The 20,779-nt window shown below is 38.5% G+C and overlaps 1 protein-coding gene across 7 annotated transcripts in view; it reads right to left on the bottom strand.

Moving 5' to 3' along the window:
• Positions 1 to 20,779, bottom strand: part of Trip11 (thyroid hormone receptor interactor 11) — a 79,672-nt gene that overhangs the window by 53,034 nt on the left and 5,859 nt on the right. For 2 of the 7 annotated variants that reach the window (XM_016009148.3, XM_006990881.4), the window contains exons 2-9: positions 19,444 to 19,505; positions 14,067 to 14,177; positions 12,635 to 12,913; positions 8,686 to 8,745; positions 6,672 to 6,837; positions 5,648 to 6,010; positions 2,799 to 2,839; positions 2,030 to 2,116 (exon numbers count right to left, since the gene is read on the bottom strand). In XM_016009148.3, the coding sequence (XP_015864634.1) occupies positions 2,030 to 2,116; positions 2,799 to 2,839; positions 5,648 to 6,010; positions 6,672 to 6,837; positions 8,686 to 8,745; positions 12,635 to 12,913; positions 14,067 to 14,177; positions 19,444 to 19,505 (1,169 nt within the window). The remainder of the gene's footprint in view (positions 1 to 2,029; positions 2,117 to 2,798; positions 2,840 to 5,647; positions 6,011 to 6,671; positions 6,838 to 8,685; positions 8,746 to 12,634; positions 12,914 to 14,066; positions 14,178 to 19,443; positions 19,506 to 20,779) is intronic. The other 5 variants (XM_016009149.3, XM_016009147.3, XM_076551280.1 and 2 more) reach the window with 5 other exon arrangements.

The following is a 20,779-nucleotide window of genomic DNA, read 5'->3' on the forward strand; positions in this document are numbered from 1 at the left end:
TCTACTTTGAAATACATATCTCAATTTTCTTTAGAGAACCTAATAGTCCCATATAAAAGCATCCTATAAAACTGTATGAGAGTATCTCCACCATCTCTCTTTCACATTTCCTTCCAATCCAAACAGTTATTTTGAATTGTCCTTGAAAGATGGAGGCAGGTGTTGGGGTTCACGCCTGTCACCCCAGCACTTGTGGAGCTGAAGCAGGACAGCTGCTATAAATTTGAGGCCAGCCCGAGGCTATATAGTGAACAACAGGACAGGCCAGTGTAGGATACAGTGAGACCCTATCTCAAACAACGAGAAAAGGAGGGTGAAGTGCTGGACAGACGGCTCAGCAGTTAAGAGCCCTTGCTCTTACAGAGAACTCCTGTTTGGTTCCCAACACCCACATGCGGCTCACAACAGCCTGTACCTGCAGTTTCAAGGAATCTGATCATCTCTTTTGGCCTCCACACACACCAAGCATGCATGTGATCCATACACTTCATGAAGCCAAAATACTCGTACACATAAAGTAAAAATAAGTAAAATTATAAAAAGGAAGGACAGAAAGAAAATGATATTTCCTTAAATCTTTCTAAAGTTATCTGTCCATTTAGGAGAACAGCACATAAGTTTTTTCAGGCTGATCTGAAAAGCACATCTGGTTAAGTGGGAAACAAACAGAATTCAGTGAAGAGTTACAGTGAATACTAACCATCAGAAACAAGGAGAAACAGTTACCAGAAAATGGAAACTATAAGAAAAGCTGGGAGGCCGCCCTACAGGACTGTGGAGAGGCCTCCACCTGCAAAGTGGAGTTAGACCAGTTAGGTAAAGAAGAGGGCCCAGTGGGAGCAGAACCAGAGCAGCACACACACAGCGACAAACAGTGATGGTGACTCACTGCCAGCACTCTGGGAAAGATGGCAGCAGATCTCAATGTCCAGGGCTGTACACAAACAACTTACAACTGAAAACCCATCATGCCTCTCTGAGAACACTGCCTATATACTGATGCAGAAAGAAGCTGAAACTAAAATGTTAGGGGACATAAGAACAGCATATATAGTATGTTGACTCTGGTGTTTCTTAAGGATATATGCAGAACCAGACATGTTCTGATATACCAGAAAAAGTAGTATTCTAGGAATTTGTAACACAGACTGTATTTGGGCAAGAGGCCAAGTAACAAAGGCATGAAGTTTTCCAGAATGTATTACTGAATAATTTCATCCATAAACGCACAGTACTTTAAAGAATTCACAACTGAAACTGAGTTCAAGTGCTGGCCTTTAACTTTAACCTAATTCTTAGCTGCCTCTAGTGAAGTATCTGTCCTTGATAAAAAATTAATTCTTGGGGCTGGAAAGATGGTTCAGTGGTGAAAGGCACTGACTGCTTTCCCAAAGGACCTGGGTTCAAATCCCAGCACCAACATGGCAGCTACCAACTGTTTGTAACTCCAAGATCTGACATTCTCACACAGACTTACCGAGAGGCAAAATACCAATGCACATAAATAAAAGTAAATACATTTTTAAAAAAAGGAAAAAAGGGTTTTTTTAATTAATTCGCAGAGACACAAACATAATGCTCCTCCCTATATCAAACAGTATATCATAGCACTCTATTCCATCTTTGCTACTAGCACATTAAAAAAAAAGATTCCACCTCTAATAATAAAACTATCCCTATTCACTGTTCACCAGTGAGAAAGTCCTACCGACCACAATGGACATCCTGGGCCACATCAGCCAGACATCTCCCCTGCCTGTAGGTGCTGCTGTCAGGGCCCCATCAGAAATTACATCTCTTCTGCCCAGATCTGTATGCCTCCTGGCTTATGTTTGCACAAACACTCTGGCCAGCCTCTCACACTCTGAACCTTGCCCAGCTACTCCAACCTGGCTTGGCAAGCATCTCAATGAGCTCAGACTTATTCTGAGGACTCTAGCACTTAAGCATTCCACTGATATGAACTGATCCTTAGCCGTGACCTATGACACACACCATTTTAATTCTACCCCATTTTAACAGCACCTACCTTTTCTTGACTCAATAATGACTTCTCTTTTTCTAAAATTTGGACACACATTTGAAGTTTCTGATTGTCTTCAGCAAGACTGTTATCCTATAAAAATGTTAAAGTAGTATTTTCAGATAATACAGAATTTCTAGTTTACAAGAAAGCAGTCTAGTTATATATTTGTACAATTATACTCAGAATATTTTTTAGTAACAGATAAAGAATCAATGTTGTACAGTTTAGAATCAGTCGCTCATTTTCGACATTCTTATTTATTATATTTAAAAATATAAAAGTATATTTACAAAGAAACTTCTAATTAATACACATGGGCCGGCGAAATGGCTCCGCAAGTACAGGCGCTTGCTGTGCAAATCTGGGAATCTTAGTTTGATATCAGGAACCCATGTAAAGTTGGAAGGAAAGAACGGACTCCACAAAATTATCCTGTGAACTCCCTACATACATGTACACATGTACACACACACACACATACACACCCATTTAAAAAAAACTGAATTTTTTAAGGAAATTAAAATGCATCCATTACTTTGATATAGGATCAGGTTCTTGTCTATACTGTCAAGTTACTCTGAAATAATATACCTTTACCCATTACACACCAAACATATCAATTTTTATGCAAAAACTTTGTTATTGATCATTAAGCACAGATTACTGAAAGTTCCTAGGGTAAATTTACATGAATTTGTGAGAAAACAAAAGATAAGCAAAAACAATGATAGTAAAATAATGCCCAAAACTTTCTCCCATAACAAGAAGTTACCTGGTTTAAACTACTTAGTCTCATTATTTCATTTTCAGCATCTGTAAAAACAATAAATGAACCTGACATTACTTAAAATATTTTAATAATTACCTCTCACATTAAACTCAGAGGTGCAGCCCATTAAAACAAAGTATGTTTATAACTAGCAAGCAGGTTGACAGTTTGAAATAAAAAACATTCCTGCCATTTTCCATTTCTATTATGACTATAAAAAGTAAGCTACAAGCTTAAAACCATGTTAAAGTCCAATGCTTTGGAAGAGTGTAAGAATTATCACTGTAAGTTATGGTTCTGATAAAAAATAGTAACAGTGTGTTTTAAAATATAATCCATTAGTTTGAATAGTCAGAAACAGTATCAGGTCTAAGATTATTATTAAAAAGAAAAACTTGAAAAGCAATAAATAAAAATTTACACTGTAACAGTATAATTATCTCTCAAACATCTGAAGTGACTTAGAAATGAATGTACTACATTTAGATCCATAAAGAAAAAAGGTTCTGAAAAAGAACCCAGAGACAGAATAGCATGAGATCAGCAGAAGCAATTCATTTAACGCTCATTCCAGGACAACTGAGCATTTATGACAAAGCCAGCGTTAGACAAAAAGACAGAAAAGTTCAGTTCTTGCTCTTGATGAGCTTACAATTCAGAACAGAATTGGGACAGAAGCAAGTAAACAATGATTACAATCTGGTGTGATACATCGAACACCAGCAATAGGAGGGCAAAACAGCCAACATCTAGTCCAAATCAGGTGGTAACAGAGGGGCTCAGGAAGGAGCAGTGCAGTTCCCCTCCTTGGTGGCAGTTAAGACCTCACTGAGTCAGTGGACTATCAGGTGGCCAAGGAAAACTAGGAACACCCTGGCCAGACAATGCAGCAAATACCATCAAGAGGGAACTAGAGACTACTACAGCCAGCTGAAGGAACCACAGAATTCATGATGGCTGAAGTTTACCAAGCTGGGCAATGAGAATAAACTGAGGAAGCAGATAAGGGACCAGATGAACAGCCATGTCCACCTAACAAAGTTCCAATTTCATCACAAGTTCCCAGAGAGTCAGAAAGTACTAGAAAGTAGGGGCTTAACTGGCTTTGCATTTCTAAAAATGTATTCTCACTTCAGAGTAGAAGGAAAAAAAGATGGATTGAAGAACAATGGAATGCAGAGAATAAAAAGCCAACACTTTCTAACACTCACTTTGGACTAGATGCTGTTCAAAAGGAAAGCCTGCAAATAGCAACTCACGTAGCCCACAGACTACTCCAGTCCTACAAGGAAGATAATAGTATTGCCCAACCCTCTTGTTTTTTTTAAAGCTTGATTTGCATGTGTGAGTGCATCTGTGTGCTTGTTCACAGGCCAAAAGAGGGTGTTGTGTTTCCTCCTCTGTGACTCTCCATCTATTTAGTAGTCCTTTGAAGCAGGGTCTCTTCCTACACCTGAAACTCATGTTTTCTAGGCCATGCTGGTACAGCAATCCTCCTGTTCAGGTACACAAAGAAGCTCTCAGTTTGACTTCTGGATGGTGTGATCAAAGGCTGGTCCTCATGATTGTGCAGTAAGCACTCTTAGCAACTGAGCCCTCCTCCAGGCCCCAACCCTCTTGTTCTTAACCATTTTTCTACTTACTCCATTAAGAGATCTGTAACAGTTAACTTGGACAATAAGCATTTATGACTGATTGATGTAAGCCCACGGTTACAGAAACGGGAAAAGAGGGAAGGACTAGGATAGTGGCTCTATTGTTAGACAAACTTAGGTGGCTCACTCACTCTAACACACTTATTTTATAAATGAGGAGAGCTATTTGGGGGTCCAGATCCCCCTGAACTGCCTTCCCTTTGCCTAAGTGGCAGCTCCCAGTGCTGATGCATCCAAGAAACCCTGGTTGTGGGGATGCAATCCTGAAATATCACTCACACACACACACAAAAATTAAAAACCAAGGAAATAAAAACCACAAGACTCGGTCAAGGTTGACTTCTAGAATTCTGCTTCCCAAAGACTGGAGAAGGAATATGAGAAAGGGGAAGGAGAAGATGATCTTACTTTGAATTTAATTTTAGGTTGAAAATCCATGTTATATATAGATTTGGCCAATCAGGTCAGGAGCTCATGATAGAGTGGCATTTGAGGATAGAGACATGGGTGTTCACTAGCACCCAAGAGCTGGAAATTTTCAGAGCAGGGATGAATGAGTTCATACAGAGTTTATACTAAAAGAGGACAAAATGAAAAATAAGATGCATATTTTCAGCTAAAGAGTTTCCTCCCACTATTTTCCTGCTATGTATGAATACTGGTGCTTTGCCTATTTTCTTTAATACTAACTTTTTTGTTCTAGTATTTAAAATTCTAAGCATCAGTTGGAATATGGAAAATAATAGTCTATTTATCTATGGTTCCTGTCACTCAAGCCTTTGCTTCCATATAGAACACTTCAAAGGATAACAATGGATTTTTGCTGATGGAATGCTACATTCCTTAACTGGAGAGACTGGACTCTGATTAGTTACAGGCAATGTTGAGTTCTGTCTACATTAAAGGAACAGACCAATACCTATGAACAACAATTCCTATATCCATACACATTTCTCAGAAATCTATCTGGCTTCCTACATCACTGACTTCCATGTAAACACCTAAAAGAATAAGGAAGGGAGGTTGAGAGACAACCTGCTAATCCTTAACCCTTATTATAGACAATTCCTATTTGGTGCTGACCACACCCCACAATCTACTCAAATGACAAAGTCATTTCCATAAACACTCCATTTCCATAGAATATACAGTTATAAGTGCCAAGAAACACCAATGTAAGTTCCAAACATTTTATACCAGTCAAAGCTTGCTGTAATCTCAAGACCTCTGCAGCTGAGGAACTCTGTGGCAGAGTCCTCTCCTCCTCTGTCACAACGTCCCTCTGGCCCCGAGCAAGAGGCTGTGATGTACTGCATTCCAGCTTCAAGCGCTCACACTGCTCAGTCAGCTGTCGCTTTTCCACTTCCAGCTGCTCCTGTTCCCTCTTCCACACTTCTCGATCATGTTCTGCAGAAGACAATCTTTTATATATCTCTTTTATTTTATCCTCAAGTTCTTCAATTTTTTTGGTAGATTCTACTTTCTCCGTCTGTAGAATCTGAATAGTGTTTTGCATATCATACATTTTAGAGTGATCAGTTACTGTAACTCCTGAGCCACCTAAAACATAAAACAACAACAACAAAAAAAAACAAGAGGAATCAAATGACAAGTTCCAAAAAGTAAATTGCTTACTATGTACAATACAGAGACTTAAGAGATTTAGAACTCGGACAACTTAAAAAGTCAAATTACTATCTTATAATTTTAAATAAATAAAAAGTCAAATATTTCATTTGAATCAACTACTAAAAAGTCTATATATCTGAGTCTAAAACAAAGTGAAGATACTCCTTTTTTTTTTTTTTTGCTGTAGCATCATCAGCAAACAATGCAAAGCAATCCATTCCATAGGTACAGAAGATCTTTCCATGTCTACAGCCATCACCGCAAACTTAGCAATGAGCAGAATGAGCCACTTTTTTTTTTTTCAGTTTTTCGAGACTGAGTTTCTCTATGTAGTTTTGGTGCCTGTCCTGGATCTCACTCTGTAGACCAGGCTGGCCTCAAACTCACAGAGATCTGCCTGGCTCTGCCTCCCGAGTGCTGGGATTAAAGGCGTGTGCCACTGCCACCCGGCCAGAATGAGCCACTTCTTATTCCATGGAGCTTGGAATACTTGGTCTAAGTTTATGACAGTAGTCTAATATTCTGATCTACGAATTGTCTAAGGCTTGTTATTTAACAATGTCATCTAGTCTGTGAGTTAGTAAACTCAAACCTTGCTGTAACAGATTTTCCAGTTCTTCAATTCGTTCTTCGTAGTCACTTAGCTCTTCTCGATGCCGACGACTTATCTCTGTCAGTTTCTGTTGATGCGCATTCTGCAATACTGACATTTCATGCTGATGGTCATCAATTTCCTGACTTCGATTCTGTTTAAGCTCCTTAAAAAAAACAAGAACAAATTTAACTACATGTATGATTAATAAATAATCCAGTAAAAAGTGATTCATCTCACTGTTGTCTAGAAGTTTGTATTATTAAAATTATCTAAACATATTAAAGCTGAAAAGCATTCAACCACAGTCTCCAAATTAGGACAATTCTGACAGATCCATGCCTTCTTAGGATTTTAAAGAGCTGTCTTATTTTTAATAGGGAAACATCAAGAACACAATGAAACAAAAGATACACAAACTATCTTTTCCCTTATACCCGTGGCCAAGAACACCTTCTTTTCCTAATGGCATATTCCCTCAATACTAGAGTCAACAACCTGGCTTTGTTTTGTTGTTGCTGTTGAGTCAGGTCTTTGTTATGTAGCCCTGCTTGGCCAGGAACTCAATATAGAGCTCAGGCTTGACCTTGGCTTGTGACACTCCTCCTGTCACAGCCTCCCTAGTGCTGGGATTACAGGTGCATAGAGCCACATCCAGCTCTCTGGCTAATCTTGGAGGTCACTGCAAAACTCTGACGATGAACACAGCTAGTCACAGTCTCGTTCTGCAGAATGCAGTCTACACTTTCAGCATAGCCTAGTTTTAGAGTGCTGGATATTTCACTTAGTTACATCATCTAATCTGAAAGACTAACAACCTTGCTCTAACAGATTCGAGTTCTTCAATCCATACAGGTTTTCCTTCTGCTGCTATTCTCTTGAACAATCATCCTTTTGTCAGTCTTGAACTCCAAAACTGCCAAGAGCAGTGCCTCCACCCAAGCTAATAAAATTTCTCCAGGTCCTGACCTGAAAGAGCACCGAGCTGCATCTTCAAGTCTGCCTAGTGTGTTCTCAGAGGGTCACAGAGCCGTTCCCATTGCCATCTCTCCCAACACAGACAACTTTGGGACCATCCAGTAAATCTTTTACTTTACCGAGCCAGAAAAGGTTCTTGTATATCACCAAGGATCCTAATAATAAGTAGCTGCCACTTCCTAAGAAAAAAATAATCCTGGAATCCTACGAACCTATGTACCAACACTGATCTTTACACTGACACCTCTGAACAACCCTGTAAGACGGTGTTCTGACTGATGAAAATACAGACTCTGGGAAAGGCTACATAACAGCACAGCTGATAATGGGTGCAGCCAAAATTCACACACATCTGACTCTGGGATCTACCTACACTTGGAATGTAACATTAAGCCAAAACTAAAATTTCTGTACCTGACTATAATTAAAACCAATTCACTGCCATAATGAATATATGTAACCAAGACTTTTTTCATAAAAGAAAGAACTGACAAAACCCAGAAAAATTCTATTACTAATGTAAAATAGTTATTTACAGTGAATGTTAGCATTTTAGCCAATATTCTTTAAGCTCAAACCTTAAAATATCATCAACTTGGCAATAGGAGAAAGAGAAAAACACACAGATCTAGGATTATTGAGAAAACATTTAAAACCAAATGTTCTTGGATAAACTTTACTGTAAAGAATAAAACAGCCGGGCATTGGTAGCATACACCTTTAATCCCAGCACTGAGGAGGCAGAGGCAGGTGGATCTCTGTGAGTTCAAGGCAAGCCTGCTAGGCTACAGAGTGAGTTCCAGGAAAGGAACCAAAGCTACACAAAGAAACCCTGTCTCAAAAAAAAAAAAACAAAAAAAAAAAGAAAGAAAAAGAAAAAGAAAAAAGAATAAAACAGTTGAAAAAGAACAAAATTCTTGAGTATCATCATCTATGTAATCAATTTATAACTAAGAGTCCTACCAATTTGGCTTATATCTATAATATACAGATAATAGATGCATAGAAGATATTGGCAATCAACAGTTTGATTTACCTTAATAATATTTTGCAGCTTGCAGATTTCGGTTTGATCAGAGCTTTGTGTTCCCTGCACCTTAGTTTAGAAAGAAAGAATTTTTAAAAAATCACACTGATATTTTCTGTAAAACAAAAAGTCACAAACTAACTTTATTAAAAGTTTATTATTTTGTAAAACAAGAGCATTTCCCAGACATATTCTGATTAAGAATACCATACACTTTTCCAAGTCTTCAGTCTATTAGTACATAATAAATAAAAGACACCACAGTCAAGAACTTTTTAACTAATTGAGGAGATAACAGTTTTACAAAATAAAGTTTATATGGAAAAAAAAAATGTTTTACTAGCTAACCAAAATATGAATATGAGGATAACTGAATAGCTTTCTAAAATGATAAAGTTACCCAATACCAATGCCAGTCAAGGTCTTTTTAAAAAGATTTGAAGCCTGGTGTAGTAGTGCACGCCTTTAATCCCAGAACATGGGAGGCAGAGGCAGGTGGATTTTTATGAGTTTGAGGCCAGTCTGATCTACATAGTGAGTTTCAGAACAGTGAGAGCTACATAGTGCTTCAAAACAAAACAAAACAAAAACAATAAATAAATAAATATGATTTAATACAGGACTGAGGATGTAGTTCTGTTAGTAGAGTGATTGTCTAGCATTTAGGAGTCCCCACAATACACAAAACCTGTAATGCCAGCACTTGGGGCCAAGAGGATCAGAAGTTCAAGATCATCCTTGACTACACAGATGTTTGAGACCAGCCTGGGTGACATGAGATCCTGTCTCAAACAAACTAGAAATAAAATGATTTTACTCATAAGGTCATATTTTACTTAATACAGAATAATCTTTGTTTAACCAAAAAACTTTCAGATTCCTTTCAATGTTTTATACTGACTGGGCTTGAGAGATGGCTTAATTCTTCAGAACATGTATCCAATTCCCAGCATCTGTGTCAGGCAGCCCAGAACTGCCTGTAAACTCAAGCTCCAAGGGATCTGAAGCCTCTGGTCTTCATAGGTATCTGCACTCACATGTACATATCTATGTGCGTGCACAAACTCCCTAACTACTTACCTATCTCCCCCACCCCCGACACACACAATTAAACTTTTAAATTTTATATATTGTTCATAATCTTTAAATTTTTTAATTGATATCTAGTAATTCTGCATAGTTATGAGGTATACTGTGATGTTTCAATTCATGTACATACTATGTATGCAATGTTCAAAGCAGGGTGGCTAGAATCATCTCAAATGTTTATTGTGGTGACAGTATCCAAAATCCTCTATTCTTTCTACCTATTTTGAAATATATATTATTACTTTTATCCATAGCCACCTTAATATACAAAGAACACCAGAACTCATTTCTCTCATGCATAGGTAATTTTGTATTTGATCAACATCTATCCACCTTTCCACTACCCAACCAAACCTCTAGTATCCACTCATTTATCTTCATTAACATTTATTATATGACATGTTACTGAACCAAAGCTGCTCTAAGATTGAAAGAACATATAATGGTAAGACTCCAAAGCTCCAGCCAAAGACGTCTATCTGAGCAAGTGTGATGGTACACATCAACAACTCCAGCTAGACAGAGCAGCTAAGAAAGGAAGATGACAGGGTCACAGCAGCTTGGGCAACAGAAGAGGTCCAGGAGGCACAGGAAGTGGGAGAGGCTCAAGATGTGGCTTAGTGTCAGAGTATTTGCCTAGCATTCAGTAGCCATCATTTCAATACTCAAAATGTGTTTGTGTGTGTGTGAATTAATCACTCTGACAATAGGAATATTGTTTATAGTAATAACTTAGACTCCTTATCTATAAAACAAAATGCCCCCACATGTTAAGGATAATAATATATATTGGGGTAATACATGAAAATATTTTATAAAGTATAATACAAACAATATTTTTTGTCTTAACTAGAAAATAGCCTTGCTGAAAGGTTCCAGTTATGCCTTTTCTACCTTTATAGTCCAGTTTTTATCTTCCATATACTAAGCATTCAAGATATGTCAAATACATTTAAAAAAAAAAAAAAGAGCCATCTCTTCCCTATTAAACCTTAACCTAACCATGTTTCTTTTATTTGCTTACTTGACTGTTTTGTTTTGTTGTTTAGATAAGATCTTGCTATGTAAGGTGGTCTTAAAACTCCAAATTTTCCTGCTTCAGCTCCCAAATGCTGGAAATACAGGTGTGTACCATGCTGTCAAGATGGTTCAACAGGTAAAGCACTCGCCGCCAAGACAGCTGACCTAAACTCAATCCTCAGGACTCACTCACACCGAGGAAGGAGAGGACTGACTCTCACGAGCTGTCCTCCGACCTTAACATGCGTGTGTGTGCGTGTGTGTGTGTGTGTGTGTGTGTGTGTGTGTGTGTGTGTGTGTGTGTGTAAAACTCCTCTTCACCCCACACATAAATAAATAGGATTTAAAAAAAAAAAAAAACAACTAATTGTGATTCCCAGATTATCACAATTGCCTGGCACTTCTTTGAAGCTCCTAAGACCCTAAAACAGACACTAAACCAAAGCCTCCAAACACAAAGGAAATCCAGGCCATTTTCAAGGCTCCAGATTATTCTTTGCCTATAAAGTTTAAAACTTGGCTTCGAGGAGGTAAGATGGACAAGCAGACAGTCCCAGCTAAGGTTTTGAGTACTGCACACAGTAAGCAAAATTTTAATTGAGATGATTTTTCTTTTTTATAACCTGATTACACCTACATACTTTGGTTTTTTAATATAATGAAGTATACTTATATGCTATATCCCCCTATACTGATGAAGTTAAATCCAAATGTCTACTGTCTACTGACAACCTCCATAATACATATAATCTTGGTATAGCTGGGTGTGACAGTGAACACCTTTATTCCTAGCCTTAGGGAGGCAGAGGCAAGGGGATCTCTATGAGTTCAAGACTAGCCTGGTTTACAAAGTCAATTCCAGACCAGTCAAGGATACACAATGAGAGCCTCGTCTCATAAGGAAGGGGAAAACAATAACAACAACAAAGAACCCTTGGTATACAGACACAAGTTCCTTGGAAGAAAGTTTACAGCATAAAATATCAGCACTTAATTTCTAGTGCATTAGATATAACACTCTTTTTTTTCTTTCTTTCTTTCTTTCTTTTTTTTTTTTTTTTTTTTTTTTTTTTGCGTTTTGGAGACACGGTTTCTTTGTGTAGCTTTGCGCCCTTCCTGGAACTCACTCTGTAGCCCAGGCTGGCCTCCAACTCACAGAGATCTGCCTGCCTCTGCCTCCCGAGTGCTGGGATTAAAGGACTGCATCACCAATGCCCAGCTTAACAAATATTTTTAAAGATTATTGTATGTGTAGTTGTTGTGTCTGAACTGTGCATGCAGGGTCCACAGAGGTCATAAGAGGGCATCAGAGCCCCCTGGAATTAGAGTTACAGTTGTAAACTGCCATGTGAGTGCCAGGAATCAAACCTGGGTCCTCTGGAAGAGCAGGCAGTGCTCTTAATGGAAAGCCATCTCTTCAGTCCCAGTATAACAATGTATTTTTAATACTAATGATCAAAAGTTCATTTTCCATGTTATTAGAGTTTCTAAGACCTCAGACAAAATCCTAACACAGTTTCAAAAACAATGTCTTAAAGCTCTGTATTTCTATCACCAAAGACTTCAGGGGTACTAGCTCAATTTAATTTTTATCTTTTGAGTCTGGGTTTATATCTTGATTTTTTAAAAGTGAATTTATTACTTTAATTTAAAAAAAATTCTACATATCACACAGAAAAGAAGACTGAGGCTGAAAAAGAAAGCTGGATGCTGCATTAGAAAACAAATATATCTTTTCTATTTTTCTAGTCAAGAATTATTTCCAGTACCAAATGCTCTGCCTAAATAATAGCAGCATTTTTACTAACTCATAGTTTTCACAAATTCATCCAATTTTTTTTTTACAAACCTCAGCAATATGTCTCCAGTGTCCAAGTTCAGATTTGAGTCTTGAAACTTCATTTGATAATCTGTTTATTTCTTGTTGTGATGAAATCACATCACCAAAGTCCATGTCATCTTCATGGAAAGCTGACACATGATGACTGATACCATAACTCAATGAAGGTGATGAAGTGGCTGCTGGTACCCTGCCAGATCCTGGATGTACAGACTGGGCAGTTGACTGAAGTCTGAGCAGTTCATCCTGGAGTGCAGTCTGTCTTGCTTTAAGGTGGTTGATTTCTTCCTATGTATTTATAATCCATGTTTTAGAGAACATATATTTAAAAATGCTACTGGCCTTATAGATTCAAATGTTGAAAGGCATGATGAACCAACAATAGCACAATTAAGTGAATCCAGATCTTCCACCATACCCTAACCACAAGACTGTTAGTTGAAAGACAAACATAATTCCCATAAAGTTCAGATAACGTTGGAAATGGTATGAAGATTAGAATTTTACTCACATGTCAACTAACGCACTGAATTTCTAAGAGGAATGTGAGTTTGCTATTACCAAAATATAGGTAATTTCTCAGACATGAGAAATTTCTCAGACATGTGTAATTTATACATTCAAATGTTTTCTCGGGACTCTCCTGCTAGTGAAGTCTTAGGTAACTTAGGTAAATCAGACCATGGCTAGATTTAGGTAGGACCAAGAGGTCCATGAATCAGTAATAACTCTGTACAGTCTGTACAACATGACTGAAAGAATGCTTTGATTTATTAATCCAATCTTTCTAGATAAGATAACAGTCAGCCTATGGTTATTAGCCCATGAGTCTTAGAAAGAAATATGCATTAAAAGAGGCCCAGGCTTTAAAACTAGCCAAGAGGAGCCCATGACAACCTGACCCTATTTAGAGAGAGAATAGTATAAAAATTCTGAAAATAGAAACATTAGCAAAAAAAAAAAAAAAAAAAAAAAAAAAAAAAAAAAAAACTGAATTGTGAAACATTTAATATACTTCTATGTGGAAAACTCAAGTACATGCCAACACAAAAAGTATTAACATATGCAGTCAAAATGTATTCTTACAAAGGAAAATAGCATTAGCAATGATCACACTAACTTAAAACCAACTTTAGAAAAGTATCTAGCATCAATTCTAAGCACTGCAAACAATTTAAACTAAATAAATGTTTTTAAAACCTAAGAACATACATTAAATTATATTTCATAAATATCAGAAATTGTAAGCAACAGATCATTAAAATATGTTATAAAAGACTTTTCATTTAGAAGCTAGAATTTATTCTTCCTGAAGATTAGCTTCTAAAATAAACTTAACAGGGACGCTTCCCCAATTTTATGAACTCCAATATTTTTAATGCTTTCATGAATATAAAAATAGCCATGAAGGAAGGATGAAGTAATGAGGGTCAGCTCTTGCCTCTTTCTGCTGCAGCTGGCTGCGGTAACTGGAGGACTGCTGCTTGATTTGCAGTTCTGAGGCCTCATGCTTTTCCTCTAGGTCAGTGTAAAGCTTTTTAAGTCTTTCATTCTAGAAGCAAAGAGAAAAGGACTTTCAACAAAAAGATTTTAAGTCAAGCATGTTAGCAATCATTACATGCACACATCATAAAAAAAAAATTACACAAAAAATGTTGTAAAATATCAAAGGTCTTGGACTGAATTCTAGCTTTTAATATACACCTTTAAATTAAAATCCTAATGCTAGCTTCATTTTCTCTTCAACAAACTCAGAAGCTGGCAAAGTTCCCAAAATATTTATCAGTTTTAAAGAAACAGGGAAAAGCTGAGGTAAAGCTAGGTAGATGCCTCAGTTGGTAAAGACAGTTGATTGCTATGCCAACCTCAGCATCATTTAGTCCTGGAGCAAATTTGGTACGGTACCCAAATTTGGTTCCCAGTATAAAGAACAGTAAACATTAGGGTTTTTTTTTTCTCTCTCTCTCTCTCTTTCTATCAAACATTGTAAAATTTATGTTTATGACAAGGAATTCAAAGACTTTTATACAGATGTTTTAATCCCCCTACATACCCAGTAAAACCTTGGTTTACACAAAGGGCCTACTGGAAATTAAGTGGCTTTCTTTCATTTCCTTTGAGCCCAATCTTGAAAGACTGTGAGGTCACACCCCAGCCATGGAGAAGAGACCCAGTCACCACATAGTTAGAATAAAAACCAAGTTCACTTCCTATCCAGATGTGCTCACACTCCTGAGCACATCCTCTTGAAAAAGACCAAAGTTTTGCCTGTCAAGTCACTTCAATTGAGGCCAGTCTTGGTGGTGCAGGCCTTTAAAGCCAGCACTTGTGAGCTAAAGGCAGGTGGATCTCGGCAAGTTTGGAACCAGTCTGGTCTACATAGTGAGTTCCAGGACAGTAAGGACTACATAGAGAGACACTATCTCAAGAAACAAAGAAGAACAAAAAAAAAAGAAAGAAAGAAAAGAAAAGGAAAAAAAGGCACTATAATCAGAGTGGTCTCTTTCCCTCAAGTCTAACACCAGCACACACATCAGGAAGCTCACAACCACCTGTAACCTCAGTTCAAGGAGAGGCTAAGAGTACTGACTTCCTCAGGGACTGGCATGAACATGCACATACATGCATAAATTAAAAATAATAAATGTTTCTTAAAATAAGTTGGGGCTGGAGAGAGGGCTCTTCCAGAGGATCCAGGTTCTATGCCCAGCATCCATATAGATATTCACAACTATTTGTAACTACAGTCTCAGGGGAGATATGAGGCACTCTTCTGACCTCCAAGGGCACTGTACACATGTGATGCACAGACATATGCAGACAAAACACACATACACATAAAATAAACAATAATAATTATAATAATATTACATGACTGGGTATAATGCATGTCTTTAATCCCAGCACTCAAGAGCAGTGAGAGCCAGATCTCTCTGAGTTGGAGACCAGCCTGATCTACATAGACAGTCCCTTGCTAGCCAGGGCTCAATAAAACACTATCTCAAACAAAACAAAAGTCCTTGTCATGGCATGGTGGTGACTATGGTGATACATGTTGTAATCCCAGCATGGAGAAGGCAAAAACAGGTAAGCTTGCTGTCCAGACAGCCTAAACTAATCTGTAAGCCTCAGGTCCCAGTGAGAGATACTGTCTCAATGATAAGAAACCTGGAGTTAGAGAGATGGCAGTTAAAAGCACTGTTCTTCCAGAGGATCTGGGTTCAATTTTCAACAACCACGTGATGGCTTACAACTGTCTGTAACACTAATTCCAGGGGATCTTCTTCTGGCCTTCATGGATACTGTATGCATATGGTACTCAGACATACATGCATATTAAACACCCATAAATAAAGCAAATAAACAAACAAAATACAAGGTGAATGGCTCCTGAAAAATGACAACCAAAGTTGACTGTTGGCCTCCACATGTTCGTAAATATGCACAAAAGAAAAGAAGGAAGAAAAAACAACCAAAAGTCGACATAGGAGGCAGCTGAAATCTCTGATCAATAGTTACAAGATAATTATGTTTCTGTTTATGCATGAGTTAGTAAGTGGCCAGATGAATCTAAAGAACATTGCCTATTTTGTGTTTGTTTTGAGACAGGGTTTTACTATTTCATCCTGACTGGCCTGAATCCCAGTCCAAGTGATCTTCTCTTATGCTTTAATGTTGTGAGTATAGTTGGGATTGCAGGCATGTAACACAAATCATACCCAACTCTCCATGCTTTCAAAGCTATGAAATAGGAGGCTGGAAGTGACCCAGCAGTTAAGATCACTGGTTGTTCTTCCTTCCAGACGACCCAGGTTTGATTTCCAGCACCGACATGGTGGCTCAGAGCCATCTATAACTCCAGTCCAGGGGATGTGATGCCACTTTCTGCTCTTCACAGGCACTGTACCCATGTGGTACACAGACATTTGTAAGCAAAATACTCATACACACACTAAAAATTGGGGTTTGCAATATTTATAAACTATTAAAACTTCTAGTAAAGTCAGGAGTGGAGGTGCACACCTTTAATTCCAACACTGGAAGGCATAGGCAGGCCTATCTCTGTGAGTTCAAGGCAGCCTAGTCTACAGCCAGTCTGAAAACAGTCAGGTCTCTACAAAGAGAGACCCTGTCTAAAAAACAAAAAAAGAAAGTTCTTCATTATCATTTTATTCACACTTCTGAAAAATGATTTACATTATATAAAAAAATATAAGAAAGACTAAAAGAGTCTACTAGACATAAATAATAAATGTAATAACTATTTCCTTGGCAAAAAGAGGAAAAGGCAGCTTAAGTGAATTCATATGGTTTGCAATTATAGACTCCTAACTAGGATGTAGAATAGGCTAGCCAGTGACATAGCAAGACCTTGTCTCTAAAAAATAAAAACAAAAACAACAACAAAAAACAGAGCTAGGGAGGTGGATCAGTGGGTACAATGCTTGCTGTACGAGTTGAGGGCCAGAGCTCAGAACACCAGAACACACAGACTCGTCTATAATCCCACTATTCCTACTTTTAGACGTGAGGTGGATTCAGGAGAATCCAGAACGCCTGCGGCCCAGGTAGCCTGGCATATGAAACAGCAAACCACAAGAGACCCTGTCTCAGGTGGACGGTAAGGACCAACAACTGAGGTTGTCCTCCAACCTCCACGTGCTGTGGCATACACATGTGACTCGCACACACAAAACACCAAAGGTAAAAAATAAAAAGAGCCCTAAGGAATTCGGTCAACCATTCACAGGCAAATCTAATCTCCCCTGGAAACACATTGCTTCCCTTCTAGACTAAAACTTGCTCCCATCACCTTATTTTCGGACATCAGTGAGTCTTGAACAACAACAGATCACAAGGTGACGTAGGTGCTGGAGCAAGGCTAGAACAAGAGCAGGACATAGGCCTACGTAGGCACATCCTTATGCAGACGCAACAAGAACCACTCTCATTTACAGCACCACCACAATAGAGCCCTTGTCTCCCTCTGGTATTTGAGTACATCAAATGAGGAAGTGGTTTACAGGGGGTGGATGTGTCTCCCCAAATAAATATTTCTAAACTCTAGAACCATACTTGCCATAGATGATATGGCCATAAAAAGCATTAAAGGGACTGAGATCTACAGAAGGACAGAAGACTTCTATTTCCTTTCTTAGACTCAGTACAAAGCAGACATTATTCAAGTAGGTTCATCTTTCTCACTTTCCCCCAAAATACACACTGGCAAATTCCCTTAAGTTACAGCAGCATGCACACTCTGCTGCTAACTTTCCTGGGTGGGTCTGTACCAATGAGGGCCTCCTCAAGGATTTTCTAGCTCGGTCTTACTAAGAACTCATGTGCCACTGCCACACTTGTGCTCCTTATCAAGTGACTGTGCTAAGGTCTCAAAGTGCCACCACAATGCTATCTTCTAGAGGCTCAGTGCTAATGTCCCTCTCTCACAAGTTCCTCCTCTACTTTCAAATTCCACAATCTCACCTTGATATCCTAGACCAGAGTTCAACAAGACTTGTTAGGAAATACTGTCTTAGCATCTAGATTCAGTGTTCTCTTTTTATAGGCTTAGGATTGAGGGAATCATGCTTACCACAGTCCTCTAAGAACATCTCTCGCTACAACACTAAGTGTTCTTTTGCTGTTCTTATCCCAAGGCTAAATTGTTGAGCTCTGATAGTCCTTTACAATAGCTCCCACTCTGAAATCCTTTTCATTTCTTTAGGGCTTTCCTCTGAACTTTTCCAAGCTTTTCTCATTCCTATTAAGTATAATATAATATCCAGAATTAGTCACAACTACACATTGACTCAGAAGAAACAAAACAGTAAAGTTATCTTATTATTCCCACAGGCTCATATTTGAATGCTTAGTCATCAGGGTGCAGCACTATCTGAAAAGGATTAGGAGGTGTGGCCTTGTTGGAGGAAGTGTGTCATTGGAGGTGGGATCTGAGGTTTCAAAAACCCACATTAGGTGGTGTCTTCCTCTCTGCCTGTGAATCAGGATGTAGCTCTCAACTACTTCTCCAGCACCATGCAGGCCATGCCTGCTGTCATGCTTACCACCATGATGATAATGGACTAAACCTCTGAAACTGGAAGCCAGCCCTCAATTAAATGCTTTCTTTTATAAGACTTACTTTGGCCATGGTGTCTCTTCATAGCAATAGAACATTGACTATGACAGGCCTTTTAGCCCAACATTCAGGAGGCTGAGGGAAGACCTAGAGACCTCCTGTTCAAGGACAGCTTGGGCCACATAAGAAACCTTAGCTCAAAAAGCAAAGTAAAAGAAAATAACAGATAATAAGCAAAAACAAAGAAATGTGCCAGGCAGTGATGGCACATGCCTTTAATCCCAGCACTCGGGAGACAGAGCCAGGCAGATCTCTGTGAGTTAGAGGCCAGCCTGGTCTACAGAGTGAGATCCAGGACAGGCACCAAAACTACACAGAGAAACCTTGTCTCGAACAAAAACAAAAACAAAAAACAAACAAATGTACCATTACAATGTGGCACACTGCTGGATAATGTCAATGATAAACTTTTACCACAACTATTTCTACATTTAGCAGTTTTCCTACTTTCAATAAACAGAAGTAGAAATGAGACTATTAAAGAACCAACCATGGCAAACATAGACATTCTTTACTTAGGGGAGATTCGTAACAGACAAGACAAGACAAAACAAAACCCTGAGAACAGAAAAAGCTGAAAGGTGAGATGGTACATTTAAAAATTCTAAAAGTTTCAGTAACTTTCACAGCTTCAAAAGAGAAAACCTGAAGTTTGACAACTGTCTTTAATTGTCCTTACCTCTGATCTTAAGACTGAATGAGTAGCTTCATTTTCCTCTCTCCCAGAATTGAGAAAATCTGCTACAAAACAAACAGTATATACTGAATATTTGATTAACATCATATGGAGTAATAAACAGTTGTTTTGTAGGGTGGACTGGTGTTAAGGGACTGAATCCTGAGCCTAATCCACATCAGTCAAGTGCTCCACCACTGAGCTGTATCTCCACCCTGAAGAGGCCTCTGGAAAGCTTAGTCAGAAGAACCATTCCATCTTTACTAGGACTTCCCTACTGATGTTCTTCACTAGCATACAGGCTACCCTTTCTTCCTCCCTCCTACACCTTAAGAGGTATGGCTTTACCCCTTGGAAACATTCTTTAAATTTTTGTTGTATGAGATCTGAAGTTTTATTTTCTTCTGTGTAACAGCCCTGGCTGTACTGGAGATCAGGCTGGCTTCAAACTCAGAGATCTGCCTGCCTCGGTCTCCCAAGTGCTGGGATTAAAGAGGTGTGCCACCACTGCCCAGTTGAAATTTGAAGTTTTTAATAAAACTCTCTTTTTGCAGTGCGGTGGTTGCACACGCCTTTAGCCCCAGTTCTCAGGAGGCAGAGGCAGGCAGATCTATGTGAGGTTAAGGCCACCCTGGTCTACAAAGCGAGTTCCATGACAGCCAGGGCTGTATACAGAGAAACCCTGTCTGGAAAAACCAAATAAATAAATAAGCATAAAACGTACTCAACTGGAGCTTACAGTTTACTTTTACCTTCTAGTCCCAAGACTATAAAATAATTAATGACCTATAATTAAAACATAAAAATATTCTGATAATACTTAAGAGTAACACAAACATAATTCATTAAAAATAGGGATGAGGGGCCAGAAAGATATCTCAATGAGTAAAAGTCCTAACCCCTTGAGTCAATCCCTAAAATCTACATGAAAAGCCAGATGAGGTACCTAAAGCCCATAATCCAACATTCCTGTGTCAAGATGAGAGAGAGAGAGAAAGAGAAGAGAAGAGAAGAGAAGAGAAGAGAAGAGAAGAGAAGAGAAGAGAAGAGAAGAGAAGAGAAGAGAAGAGAAGAGAAGAGGATTAATAGCTCATTTATACAGTGCAATGGCAGAAACAAGAGACCTTGATTCAAAAACCTGGTGGATGGAGAGAATTACTCCTAAAAAGTTGTCCTCTGACCTCTATACACACCAGGGCATGCACATGCGCATATGTGCTCTCTTCTCCTCTCTCTCCCCCCCGCTTCTGCCCTCCCTCTGTGTGTGTGTGTGTCTCACTTATTCTCATGCACACATACACAATAAATCTTTAAAAAAAAAACAAGGATGAAATCATTC

This window comes from Peromyscus maniculatus, chromosome 14, assembly GCF_049852395.1.
Source record: "Peromyscus maniculatus bairdii isolate BWxNUB_F1_BW_parent chromosome 14, HU_Pman_BW_mat_3.1, whole genome shotgun sequence".
NCBI classification, from domain to species: Eukaryota; Metazoa; Chordata; class Mammalia; order Rodentia; family Cricetidae; genus Peromyscus; species Peromyscus maniculatus.